The sequence below is a fragment of the Lolium perenne genome, chromosome 6 (genome assembly GCF_019359855.2).
Source record: "Lolium perenne isolate Kyuss_39 chromosome 6, Kyuss_2.0, whole genome shotgun sequence".
NCBI classification, from domain to species: Eukaryota; Viridiplantae; Streptophyta; class Magnoliopsida; order Poales; family Poaceae; genus Lolium; species Lolium perenne.
The window spans coordinates 145,480,411-145,494,161 of NC_067249.2; the positions used below are offsets into that span (position 1 = coordinate 145,480,411).

A 13,751-nucleotide genomic window follows, 5' to 3' on the forward strand; every position below is an offset into this window, starting at 1 on the left:
AATATAACTTTTCCCTTTAGGTTCCTCCATGACAAGGTCAAGGAGCGGCTTGTAGTTTTTTGTTATTCTGTGTCCCTGGGTGGGCTGTATTGTAAACTTCAAACTCTATGGAACACATCTATAGGTCCTCCTTGGACCTCCTAGTGTAAAAAAAAGGCTAGTTAATAACACGTGGACGCCACATCATCATTGGTTTTGGTGGGGCGGGGGGGCTTGACTGTTAAATTTGTTATTAAGCAACAAATTTGAACATCTATGCTACAGATTACGCATATAGTTAGTGGTGTGTGTGAAAAACAGGTAAACTAAGTATTATGCCATACTCTAAAAAAACAGGTAAACAGTTGTAGTATGTGCAACTACAACAACAGTAAATGCTGCTTCCTGCAATTCCATCTGGTTCTTGCAATTTCATCTCTGGAATACTACTACAACTGAACTATTTTCTCTGCTGGACCACGGATCTTGCGTTTTCTAGCAGCAACGGAACAAAATCGCGTAGGGTCGCACAGAGAGGAAAGCGTTGCTAACAGCCAATGAGCAGCCTGTATCGTCAATCTGGCCGAGGTGGACGCCCGACACCAACAGCCTGTTCCCACTTCCCACCCACAACAACAGGTCGTTTAACAACCCAGGCCATTTGCAGCTGCCAAACATGCAACTGTGCTTCCTCCAATTAACAAGATGGATAGATTACCCAAATCGACCTGCCCAAAACAACAGGCCGTTGCGGCTCCTACCCAACCTGCAACAGACACCAAAAGGCACACTTCTTTTTTCTTACCTCGTAACAACCGTTGGGGAAACTTTGCACCAGTCAGGATGCAAATCAATTTTCCCAGTCCAGTGTTTAGAGTACGACAGCAACGGCATCACATGCTAACAGGATTGAGACACTTGACCAGAAAAAACAGATGGCCAATGCCAGCGCTGAGGCACATGGGGATGAACGAGTTTATCATATCATGTCCAGCAGCTGGTAAGTGACAATGTAGTACAACAACACACAGCGCAACAAGGAAAAAATCATTCAGTTTGTAATCTACAATAGTCTCCGAGTTCATACTATATCAATCATGGAAGCAATGAATCAACAAACTCAGCTGGTAAGCACACACTGCTAAGCTCCTCTGCAAAAAAACAAGCACGCAGCAGCAGCGACCGAGCATGCGCTATGCTGGCAGGCCTTCCGATGTTTCGAATTACACGGTACAAAGTCATGAAGAACTCAACCCAACCCAACCCCGGCATGCGATCGCTCGAACCCTAGTCAGTCATCCGATGGTATCAGGTACAACCGGCGTTCTTCTAGGGGGACAACATCAGATCATGAAGCAGACCGTAGAGGCTAACCACTTTCTCTCATGCAGTTGCCGGGTAGAAGATATCTGTACTGGTCGGCCTTCTCAAGCAGATAGGCAGGAAGGTGAACTGCTGAAAATGTGCTCGGAATCGGTCCCAGCTTGGCGATGATCTCTTGGAACGTGTACTCTTCAGGAAGCATGTCGAAGAGATCAGCCCCTTGGCATATCACGTGCTGAATTCTCTTGGGGTTCAGAAAGTAGCTAAATCTAATCCGGTCAACGTGGCTGTATGCTTTCATCTTGAAGATGAAATCATTTATGTACCGGAAGCAGAAGCTGCAGTGCCACCCTGAGTCTGCCAGAAGGACATCGGTTTGCCTGTAATGGGCGTACCTCGTTGTGCCAGCTCGGTATCTGTGTATCGAAGCCCTCCAGCTCTTATCATCAAGGAAGAATTCAAATGAGTAGAGGTAGTTCTTGAGCTGGAGGTGAAGTATCTCGGGGGTATCATCACACCATCTCAACAGGTTGATTGTGTGGCCACTCGGGATCTCATCAACATCAGACATGATCAACAGGTCGTCATCGGTGATTCCGGCAATTTTTAGCAGCTGGTCAAGGGCAACTCTCTGATATGACTCCTCCACAAACGGGTTCTCCCCCTTCACAAACCTCCCACCTATCATACCATAGGTCAGCCGTGATTCCGCAAACTCAAACTTTTGGCGGTTTTCCTTGAAGTGGAGCTTCTTTTCCAGGCCAGTGAAGGTTGAGTTGGACTCGAGCAGCACAAATTCTGTCACATATGGGCCAAGCTCATGCCAACGGATGTCAAGAATGTCGAGCTCATTGCTGAAAAGCACGGCATCAAAGACACGCCGTGGAGTCTCCCGGACCTTCCATCCATGCAGCTTGCATTGGTTCGCCATGGAAACATTTTCACTGTAGTAGTGAGGAAGTACCGTGAAAGGCTCCGGGGGCTTCTCCCAGATCGGTCGGAGGAAATAGGTGACCTTCTGGCCATGAACATATATGACGAAGATTATGATGGGCAGACCGATCAGCAGGAACAAAAGCGCCCTTAAATCAAACCCCCGGAGTGCGCACTTCAGCCTCGACATGCTCAAAACTGCCTTTGAACCGTGCTGCAAACAAATGCAGAAATCAAGTCAGAAATCAGAGGCAATTGAAACCGCAGGAATCGTGAATGGAGGTAAAAGTAAACACACAATGTCTTCTTCACGCAACTGTTTGAACTAGAATAAACTGTACAGACTACAGGGGTACTATGCAAGAACAATCATGATACCTAACTCAACACACCCGTTTTATTGTAAATCAATTAGTGCAAGAACATGTAACTTGGAACCACATTGCATTAACTGAAATACTAATGTTCAGAAAACAAGGAAAATTTCAGAACTCGGTAAACAAGGGAAGCACAGAAACAAGCAAGTACTCAAATGCAAACCCCAGAAACAAAGCAAGAAATAAACACTGGTCCATGTTTACCAATGTTTACTGGAGTACGTTATTACTCCTGGAAGATAAGCAATGAAAGCAATTTGTCGCATATGTGTTTATTTTACTACACAAAGAAAATCAGTGGCAGCCTAATTCAGATCAGCCAGTAAGAGCAAGCAATATATATTTCTCTATTAACGACGAATTCATCAACTAATAATCTATATTTTGGCAGCATGATGACTGCTCCGCATGCACAAGAATCAATCTGGCACTTGCACTAAAAAGCTGGACCCTTTTCACGGCCGCACCTCAGGCAGGAAAAGAAAAGAAAAGAAAAGATTCCAGGAGGATTAGGCGGAACACCCGAATTCGGCCAGCTCGCGAGATTCCGCCAGCGGCGGAAGCATCAAAAGAACTTTGAATTTCACCTAATCCCCCCATGTGTAGCGCCGAAGGACACACAAGATTATCGCCAGAGAATTAATTAAGCAATCTCCGATCCCCGACTCCGCAAATCTCACCGCCGCTAATCTATCCAAAACCGGAACCAACACACAAATTTGTGAGATTGGTGGAACCGAAGCGGTGGCAAGAGCAATTGGAGCATCAAGCGAGCAGGCAGGCAGGCAGTTTCCGCACCAGCGAGAACGCGCTTGTAAAAGATAATAGTAATTAATAGCAGCAAGAAAGCGTCGCCGCGACCGGTGGCTTGGCGTGGACCAGGTCAGCAATCCAGCGAGAGGAACCCACGCGTCGTGGCGCGAGAAAGGGACAGATCTGGGTGGAGGTGCTCACCTCGCCGTCGCAGATGCCCTCGCAGATGCCGTCCGTCTTCTTGCAGTTGCTGTAGTAGCCGGCGGCCTCCATCGCGGCCAAGAACGCCCGCCCGCCCGGCCGCGTTACGACGAACGGGTCAGCAGCAGGTGGCCGCGGCCTAGACGCGCCGAGCAGCTAGCAGGGCCCGCGCGGCTCCAATGGCGCTCCGATCGGTGAGCGTCCCCTCCGCCGCCGCCGCCGCTACTAGCGCCGCCGCCGTGGGTCTCTGCTCTCGGCCGCCGAGCCCGGTGGCGGAGTGTTTCTTGGATGGATGTATCGGCTGGCTGCCGTGCAGGTGCTGGTTGGTTGGCTGCGCGGTGTGGTTCAGGGAGGAAATACGGCGAGCGAGGGTTGGGGAGGGGAAGGGGATTATGGGAACCGTCTAATTATAGCCGTTTGCGCGTGGGCTGTTGCTCTGCTCTGCCTTCCTTCCGGCTGTGGCCGGCCGATCGAGGGGGAAAGAGCTGGTCTTTCTTTGTCCTCGTGCTGGGTCTCGTCTCGGTGTCTCGTTTCATCGCAGAGTTTTAAGGCCCCAAATTTAGGTCGCTGTCGTGTCTTTTTCTAATCGCTTCTGCTTCAGCTTCTGCCTAGTAGTGCTCCTTTGCCTTTTCGAATAGGTAAATCCTACTACTACTCGTCTCCGTGTTTCTCTCTATTTGCAACATGTGCCTAGGATTCGAAACGTTTACAAACAACATACGGAGTAGTGTTCAATTTACTTTACATCAAGATCATTATAAAAGGAATATTTTCTCCATTCATAAAAAGATGTCGGAGATTTGTCTAAATTCGAATGTATCTATACACTATAGATACATTTAAATTTAAAGAAAAATTGTAACATCTTTTTATGAACTAAGGTAGTATAGATACCGCGATGGAATACACTTATCTAAAGTGGTAATACCGTGTTTCACATTCACTGTGGGTTCTGAGCTTACGATGGCCGCCTCTGATTTACTCGAATTTACATGTATTCAGCTGCAGAAGAGGACAATGCCACATCCTAGTCACTCGTAAAGTTGAAAGGACGTATGCAAGCATGCGCCACATATAATGCTTTGATTTTTTATATGGTGTGGGAATTACCTTGATTTGAATGTTATTGTGAAAAATCCCAGAAGAATATGTTTTTTCTTATTAAAAAAATTGTGTTTCTTCATTTACATGTGGACACCTCTCGCCCGGGGCTGAGAAATGACTCGATAAACACAAGGTAAATGCTTTATTTAGAGGGCAGCATGCTTAAATAAATAGTGTGTGTTATATAGCATAAATCATAGCGAAATCCTCGTTTTAGAAATAATAAATTGGAATTTCGGACACTCTATTGTTCATTATATTTTTCACTACACTATTCCCTTTGGAGCCTGATAAAAAAAAGGTTCACAAAAAAACAAACGACAAGTATTGTCTTCATTTTTTATACAATAGTGTTTAAAAGTAAAATAAATAACATCGCACAGCGATAAAATAAGCGTATTTGAAGTATTATCTATTGTGCTTTACGTTGACCTGACCGTGAGTTGTGAATTTATGACGGGCACCTTTAATTTAGTAGATTTATCGATGTCTTGTTGCTTGGCTAATTGTCTGCAAAAGAGAAAAAGTATCACTTCCTTGTTAGTAGGAAAGCAAAAAAAACATATGTATGGTCTTTCTATCATCTTAATAAAAAAAGATTCCCTTTCCTAAAAAATACGCACTATGTGGCAATTACAATGCTTTTGTATAGATAATGTTGTGGGAGTTACTCGGATTTTAATCTCCTCATGAACATATCCCCTTAACAAGGCTTATGCAAACATCTCACAGTTAAAATGTTTTTGTTTTTCCCTCAAAAAAATGTTTTTGTTTTGATATATCTCGTGGGAGGTACAAGATTTTAATTAATCTCAGAAGTTCCTACAAAAATGTGTGTTTTATGTGTTTTCTATTTAAATTTGCACTTTTCTCCTTGAGAAAACTCAAGTTCTTTTTTTGGCTTATCTGAAATACTACTAAAATATACTTCATTTCAAGATATATGTTCCATCGTTATGTGCAACAGCACTAACGATAGTAATTTGGTAATGATGTGGATCATGATAATTCTGATTGGCTTAACTAATTTAACACATCTTTTGTTGTTTCACTAATCAACTTAGATAGTTTTACAATAACATCTACAAACATCAAAGCCCAATAGAATTATCCAACCGTGAGACATTGCATCAAGATTTTCTACGTAAGTTCTGGGCAACACAATCCTTCAAGTTCAAACAAATCATAAATTATATATTTCTCTCATCAACAGTATCATTATGTTCCCTTTACTCTAAGATGTGAATGTTCAGACTGTGTTCTTACATCGTCAATGTTTGCACCACACGCCGTGGCCTACATAGTAGAGGGGAGAAGGGGATAGATGAAAATGGATTGAGTAGGGAAGTGAGGGGGTTGATTGCCGAGAAAAGGTTAGGTAGAGGACAACGATCCGTGGTGGTGGTAACATGAGAAGGAGAAAGACGGCGGAGGGCAACGAGAAATCGAAAGTGAATGGCATAGCAAGCCCAGATTAGAAGGGTGATATGAAGAAGGGGTGGGGTACAGCATGAGAGAAGGGACGAGGTGCCATATGCAGAATTGGAGATAGCAGAAGTAGAAAGAGAGTACAGTAGACGTCATGCTAGAGTTGTTCTATATGTTTGTAACTCAAACCTAGGTAGTAGTTTTTATGCGGATGGTCTGAACTACTTATAAGTGGTGCGAATAAGCTAATGAGTAATTGCGTGCATCATTTGACAGAGAGAGATATGTGATACGGAGTAGTGTACTTCTGAATAGAAATGCTTTAGAGCATCTCCAACAGGCGATGTATCCAGCGCTCTATCTAAAAATACGACTAGTTTAACATAAATACGTGCAAATTGATGATCCAACAGATGCCGCAACCGGTGCTGTAAAGTGGAGCGCGCTGCAAAAGCGGTATCTCGTGCACTATATCTACCGCGCCGGAAAAAGCGCGCGGTACAAATCGCGCGCAAAAACAACTACTCAGTTTTATAGCTCCAAGATTTAGAGCTTATGTTAGAGAAGAATATGGCCTCACGCGCGAAACATGAATGAAGCGCGCTGCAAAGTGGTTTTACAGCGCCAAAATTTAGCGTGACTGTTGGATATGCTGTTAGCACCATAGGAGACGACACCGCGGAACTCTTTTGAGGGAGAGGCTGGCATGAAAATGAATACTGTACGGGGTACTACATTTTCATAGTACACAAGTTTGCCCTCGTCGATGCTAAGCATTTAGCATAACCGAGTGCTTTGTTTTGTCCCCTGGCACCCATGCACGAAAGTTGCACTCAGTGGATCAAAATCTGGTGACATGTCGACCATTGACCAAAAAATGGTGGTTTAAGTAGATAACTATGGAAAAATCCCCTAAAAAAAGATGAGTAACTAGGGGGGGAAAATTCACATAGTGTGTTGGTCAGCTAGGTAAACACGCTTCTGAACCAGACGAGTCAGCGAGCTCCCATCAAATGCAAATCCGCAGCATGTAACATCAGTACTTCACACGGTACTTGCACCTCTGAAAGTCTGAATTGAACAAAGACGCGTTTTACTGTATGGCTATGGCTGTGTCCATTGAGAAGAGTTTGGCGTGATAACTGATAAGTGATAAACAACGACACGACCCGTTCGGCATCCAGCTCGCCACTGGTGATCGCCCTATGCGGCCGTGTTAGACCCTAACAAGGCGATCGATAGTAACAATGACAATACTACGTATCATATTGCTGAAACGGCATCTTGGCGACACGCTTTTGTACTTCCCTTTCCCCTTTGCTTGTTTCGACGAAGACCGTGACTAAATCATACCGAAGCATGTGAAGCAGCTGGGCGCAGCTTTCTTTCTCTGCACAAACATTACTATCGTACCTCTGGATACTATACACTTTTGTAAGCTCGAACTACGTACTAAATTAGCTGACCCTGTAAATATGTTAGAAATTATTGAGCAACTCTCTGATTTGGAGGATATTATTCTTAATTTAGACTAGTACGTAGTTCAAAAAATATAACGCAACTGCGCAGGATAATATTTCTTCAAGTTAAACGTCCATGGTCAACCGGCCATGACTGTGTAACCCACTTAAGCCCATCTCCAACGTGCCACCACATTTTCAACACGAAATCGGTTCATTTGAGTGAGTTTGTGGTGGCTCACGGACACGAAACAATTCTGGATCCGTATGCAGATGGTAGCGTCTCCAACGGACTCCAATCGCCAAAAAAAAAAAAGTGGACATCAAAATAAAATAAACTTAATTCACATACATTTGGGCGCCAAAATTCAACACTTAACATCAAAAAAGAAAGGGAAAACAAAAGGATAATGCAGACGCACAATCGATGCTACCAGCTTCTAGTCCTCCTCACCGAGGTCGATGATACCTGTCGCAGCAGCCACAGATTGGCCACTGGAGGAGGGGGCGACAGGTACTTCGGTGCCAGTGCCGCTGCAGCATACTACGAGAGCTGGATGGCCTCCTCGAGACTTGGCGCGCTCCTCCTGCTTGGAGATTGCTAGAGCCCTCACGATAGCCTCTTCCTCCGTGAGCTCCGCATCCTCCTTTGGCTCGTAGTCGAGGTTGTCATACTTCGGCGGTCCTCGGCACCGGCCTGGTGGTAGGCCTCTGGGAGTAACACTGACACCCACGGGAGCGGTTCCACATACATAGTGTTGGCGCCACGGTCCCCAATCAAGACTGTGTGGGTGCGGTGTGGGGTGCACATACCCACAACATTCTTCCTCCGGCGTGGCTTCCTTCTCCTTCACCAGCGCCAACTGGGGCACCATCGATGGTGGCATCCGGGGCGCCATCTAGGACGGAGCCGTGGGCTATGCATATGCCTCCTCCTCCTCATAGTCCATGTCGTTGTCCTTGAGGCCCTCCAGGTGCGCCTCGATGCTCTGCCGCTGCCGATGAGCATCGTACTTTGCCTCAAACCACCGCCCCCATAACATGGAATCCACGGCGTACGAAGGGTCCCGCAAAATATCGGTGGCTGGAAGGCTCGACACCAGAGGATCTCGCTGTGGCGTGCATGGCCACGTGTGGGGATTGCGAGGACGAGCACCCGTGCCTGGTTCAGATGCCACCCGTGCGGAAGGTGGACATCTGACCACGGGAGCGGCGCGTTAGCCTCGGCAAACTGCTCGCAGTATCCACCTCCATGTAGACCCGCCGCTCGGAGTGCGACACCGGAGGAGGCCGCACCACCCTGGGCGTTGGCGCCCGAGGAAAACAACGACCATCATTGTTGCCTGAACCGAAGGCCTCATGGTCATTGCGACCAAACATGAACAAGTTGTCGCCCTTCGCCATGGCAGTGAGCTCATGGTCTGGCAAGATTTGGAAGTGCAAGCTTTCGATGAGTGGACTCGCGGTTGGGAAACAGTTTGGATCTCGGAGAGCGACAACTCTCCATTTAAGAGAATCACGTGTGCGGCTAGGCCGCATGAGACCGTGTCCGAGCAGGCTCGATAATTTCTACGTAGGACGGGCACGGATGCATGTGCTATCCGTGGCCACCGCAAAGCCAGCCCAAAATTAAGGTGTAAATATATGCCAAACAAATAAAAGTCTGTTTGTGGTTTACCGTTGAGCCTCCTCATTAAACACAGCGGACATCGATTGATGTAATCGGTCCGTATGCCGTAACCCGTTAGAGATGGCTAATTTTGCATCATCTGTAGTAGAATATACGGTAGGAAATAGCCCGTTTGAGTAGAGGATTGAACGAGTCCGTGAAGAAGTCGGTCAATGCCTCAATCGAATAATTGAGTCTAGTGGCGCTTCTTTTCACGATTGAAACTCCTCGAATGGCAACCCCCTTTTTAGTTTGTCTGACGAATCAAACGGAAGTCGTCAACGGCTCAACGCTGATGCGCATATACTGGTGGATGCGGCCATGTTTCTGTTTTCTGTCTAGGCGAAAGGGCGAAAGGAGAAGCGCACCGTGGACGGACGGAGGATAAGGAAAGTGCGGAGCTCGCAGCCTCGACCGCGACGGATTATCATCATCATATACTCCACATCGATCGTCTCTTCCGCTGGTGCTTCTCCCACCCAACCCAAGGCCATCACCAGTCTCAGTTGCGACCTCGTCGGCGTCGCAAAGAAAATATATTTGGCCAATGTTGTATCGATTGGTAATAGCATGTGGCTCCACAACCCAGATAGTACATAGAAGTTGGCATTTTGATAATTCCAGGGATACCTTTCCGGCGACCCCTAAAGTTACATTCGGCGTGATGAACAGGGGAGGCAAAAGCGAGGCGAGATGGTCTAAAAAGGGCGAGGCGAGCTCGATTATTCTTGTAGTAGCACATGGTTTCATGTCTCGTGCTTTACACGCGTGTTCTTTCCTTGGAGGGGAAAGATTTCTGAAAAGGGGTAGCAGGGACCGTGGCCAGAAGAGCTCAAATGGAATGAGCATAGCACGAGGCTAAGGGTATCCAGCGGCGCGACGTATTTCGGACGTCCAAACAGACGCGTCGTATCCGTTTAAATGATCGAAATCGTCCGGGCGTCCGTTTACGTTGGGGGTGGCTCCAGCGGCACGACGCATAAATTTTTTTTTATTCATAGACCATAATTTACATAAAAAAAACATAAAAAGCCAGAAAGGCGTGCTAATACGTGTTGTCTACTGGTCCTCGTCGCTGACGAGGTCAATCAGCTGCGGCGTCAGCCGTGGAAGCTCGTACGCCGACGGTGGAGGAGGTACAGCCGCACGGGCAGGAGGTTGTGGCCAGGGATACCAGGCTGGAGCAGCAGGCGGAGCGCGGATGTTGGAACGCGTCGGCGTGGCCGGAGGAGTCGCCGGCCTCCCCTACGCGAGCGCTGACTCGCGGAGCTGGATTGCGAGCCCGTCCCACAAAGCGAGCTCGTTGAGCTCGTCCTGCTCGCTGTTGGCCAGTGCCATGGCAATGGCCTCCTCCTCGGAAATGTCCGGCGGCTGGGTCTCCGGATCCCACGCCGGCCCGCCGTCGTCGTGGTCGTACTGCGCCATGGTCTCGTCCTCGTGCGCGTCCTCGTCCTCGTCCTCGTCGCTGTCCTCGTCCTCGTTGTCGTCCTCGTCCTCGTCGCCGTCATTGTCCGCGTCCTCCTGGTTGTTCTCTTCTTCTTCGGCGGCGATCTCGCGCTCGAAGTAGCCTACCTCGGCGAGGTAGGCAGCGCGGCGCCGCGCGTCGAACTCCAAAGTCCCGAAGAAAATCCAGTTGTAGGAGTTTAGCCCGTACGCCGGATCCTCCCGCAGATTCGGCGGCAAGATCGCTCGGCGGCGGCGCACCTCGTCCCGCCGCTCTCGGCCCTCGCGCGGCACGGGGGGACTGGCACGCGCCGCGAGTTCAGGTACCAGCCCCCTCCCGGCAATTTCGCGTCCGGCCATGGGACCGGCCGGTTTTCCTCCCATAGCTGCCGCGCAAGGTCAACGCGGACGTACCGGCCGACCCGTGCATTCTTGCCGGAACGCGAGCCGTTAGCCTCCTGGTTGTTCTTCGTCTTTCGGAACGGCCAGCATTTCTTCCCCATGGCGTCGGTGTGGTGGATACTGTGGGATTTGGCAATGGTTTTGGTCGGGGAAATGGGCGCCGGCAGCATCCGTTTAAGAGGCTCCGACGCCATCTCGCCTTCAATGGCCTGGCAGTGCAACGCCTACTAGCTGCGCACGCTCGCGGAAGCCGAGGTACGCCATTAACGCGACCCTGCAAAGGCTGCAGCGCGCCGCCCGAAAGTAATGCCGCGGAAGACGAAGCAGTTGTGCCGCTACCAGGCGGGCCCGGTGGAGAAACGAGCGAACACTTTGCGCGTCCGCTGAGCGTCTGCAGAGGCGCAAACCTGGCGCATATTTGGGTCAGGTTCGCGTCTCCGCGGACGGCACAATCACTTACTCACTTTGCGTCGCCCCGCTGGAGGTGGTGCCAGACGTATTTCCGATCACGAAGGACACAGACGGTCGCTTAGCGTCCGTTTGCGTCGCGCCGCTGGAGATGCCCTAACTGAAACCCAAGGTCGAGCTCCTTCCTGCAACTTCCGAAGTCCTAACATCCCGCGCTCCTGCGGCTAGCTTTCCGCAAACTTACACCATCTAACTAAGATACCTAAATCTCCTTAAACTATGAAATAACGGTTACTTTTTAATTTTCGTTCGGTTTATCCTGCCGATTAGTCCCGCAAAAAGACGGGTCTGTAAAAAAAGTAAGGGGGTCTGAAAATTTCTTCCCCTGAACGGTACATACACGATCTCCGTAGAGAAACCGAATGCGATCTGCACTCGCCATCTCGATTTGGAGGGACGGAAGTTTCAGCCCCCCCTTTTCGCTTCCGCGCCATCGTCGCTGTTGATGTGCCTCCCCACTACCTCTCCTCCGCCGACGCACGCCGAACTATACTCCATGGACCTCTCTGAGCTCCCACCGGCCGATGGCCATGCTAGTACGCGCGGGTGCCCCCGCTGCCGGTGCCCCAACCATTCCCAAGAAGAGAAAGCGCGTGTGCACCCACATCATCGCCCTAGGTGCTGGCCCAGCCAAGGCCGCGACGCCTCATGTTCCGCGAGCTCGGCCAAATGTGGGATCGACGAGGACGAAGGTGGCGAACGCCGGGAAGAGGAAGCAAACCTTGAAACAAAGCGGTCTTCCTCCACCCACTTCGTTGATGGCTGCAGAAATCAGCGCATCCCAGGACAAAACATAGGTGCTGCCAGCGTGTTCGTCGAAATGCCCCCGAGTTATGACGGTTTGTCCTAGTTTGTGGATATGTTAAACGAGGCCGAGGCAAGCATTACGGAGCCGCCCCTTATATGAGTTGGATGGGGAGGATGATGGCGAAGAGGTTAAGGATGGTGCCGCTTACGGTTAAGACGCGGTGGAGGAGATCGACGATGAGGTCTTCAATGCGACGAAGGGGAAGAAGAAAAGAGTCGTGGACTACATCAAAATCAAAGACACTTTCTTTGTGGGTCGCAAGGTCCCATCGATGAGGTCCACAACACTGACCAAACCGGGAAGCATCACTGACATGTTGGAGATATGCCCAAGAGGCAATAATAAATGGTTATTATATATCTTTGTGTTTATGATAATGTTTACATACCATAATTGTATTAACCGAAACATTGATACCTGTGTGTTATGTGAACAACAAGGAGTCCCTAGTAAGCCTCTTGTATAACTAGCTTGTTGATTAATAGATGATCATGGTTTCGTGATCATGAACATTGGATGTTATTAATAACAAGGTTATGTCATTATATGAATGATGTAATGGACACACCCAATTAAGCGTAGCATAAGATCACATCATTAAGTTATTTGCTATAAGCTTTCAATACATAGTTACCTAGTCCTTTCGATCATGAGATCATGTAAATCACTTATACCGGAAAGGTACTTTGATTACATCAAACGTCACTGCGTAAATGGGTGGTTATAAAGGTGGGATTAAGTATCCGGAAAGTATGAGTTGAGGCATATGGATCAACAGTGGGATTTGTCCATCCCGATGACGGATAGATATACTCTGGGCCCTCTCGGTGGAATGTCGTCTAATGTCTTGCAAGCATATGAATAAGTTCATAAGAGACCACATACCACGGTACGAGTAAAGAGTACTTGTCAGGAGACAAGGTTAAACAAGGTATAGAGTGATACCGATGATCAAACCTCGGACAAGTAAAATATCGCGTGACAAAGGGAATTGGTATCGTATGTGAATGGTCCATTCGATCACTAAAGTAGATCGTTGAATATGTGGGAGCCATTATGGATCTCCAGATCCCGCTATTGGTTATTGGTCGGAGAGAAGTCTCAACCATGTCTACATAGTTCGCGAACCGTAGGGTGACACACTTAAGATTTGATGTCGTTTAAGTAGATATGGAATATGGAATGGAGTTCGAAGTATTGTTCGAAGTCCCGGATGGGATCCCGGACATCATGAGGAGTTCTGGAATGGTCCGGAGAATAAGATTCATATATAGGAAGTCATTTTATAAGATTTAAAATGATCCGGATGATTTTATGGAAGGTTCTAGAAGGTTCTAGAAAAGTTCGGAAGAAATCAATTTGGAAGGCGGAGTTCCGAAGGGACTCCACCTCCCATGGCCGGC

At 48.2% G+C, this 13,751-nt stretch overlaps 1 protein-coding gene across 1 annotated transcript; it reads right to left on the reverse strand.

Annotated features, from left to right (window-relative positions):
* Positions 1 to 940: 940 nt before the first annotated feature.
* LOC139832804 (uncharacterized) lies at positions 941 to 4,019 on the reverse strand. Its single transcript, XM_071822731.1, has 2 exons — positions 3,567 to 4,019; positions 941 to 2,449 (listed from the first exon to the last, which is right to left on the reverse strand). The coding sequence occupies exons 1-2, from the start codon at positions 3,636 to 3,638 to the stop codon at positions 1,349 to 1,351; spliced, it is 1,173 nt and encodes a 390-aa protein (XP_071678832.1). The 5' UTR covers positions 3,639 to 4,019; the 3' UTR covers positions 941 to 1,348.
* Positions 4,020 to 13,751: the final 9,732 nt, after the last annotated feature.

What these genes read in the sequence shown, in the direction of transcription:
- LOC139832804 (XM_071822731.1), bottom strand. Translation starts at nt 3,638, where the DNA reads ATGGAGGCCGCCGGCTACTACAGCAACTGCAAGAAGACGGACGGCATC. An exon ending in AGGGCATCTGCGACGGCGAG is followed by an intron (nt 2,450 to 3,566) that starts GTGAGCACCTCC and finishes ATTTGTTTGCAG; the next exon opens with CACGGTTCAAAGGCAGTTTT.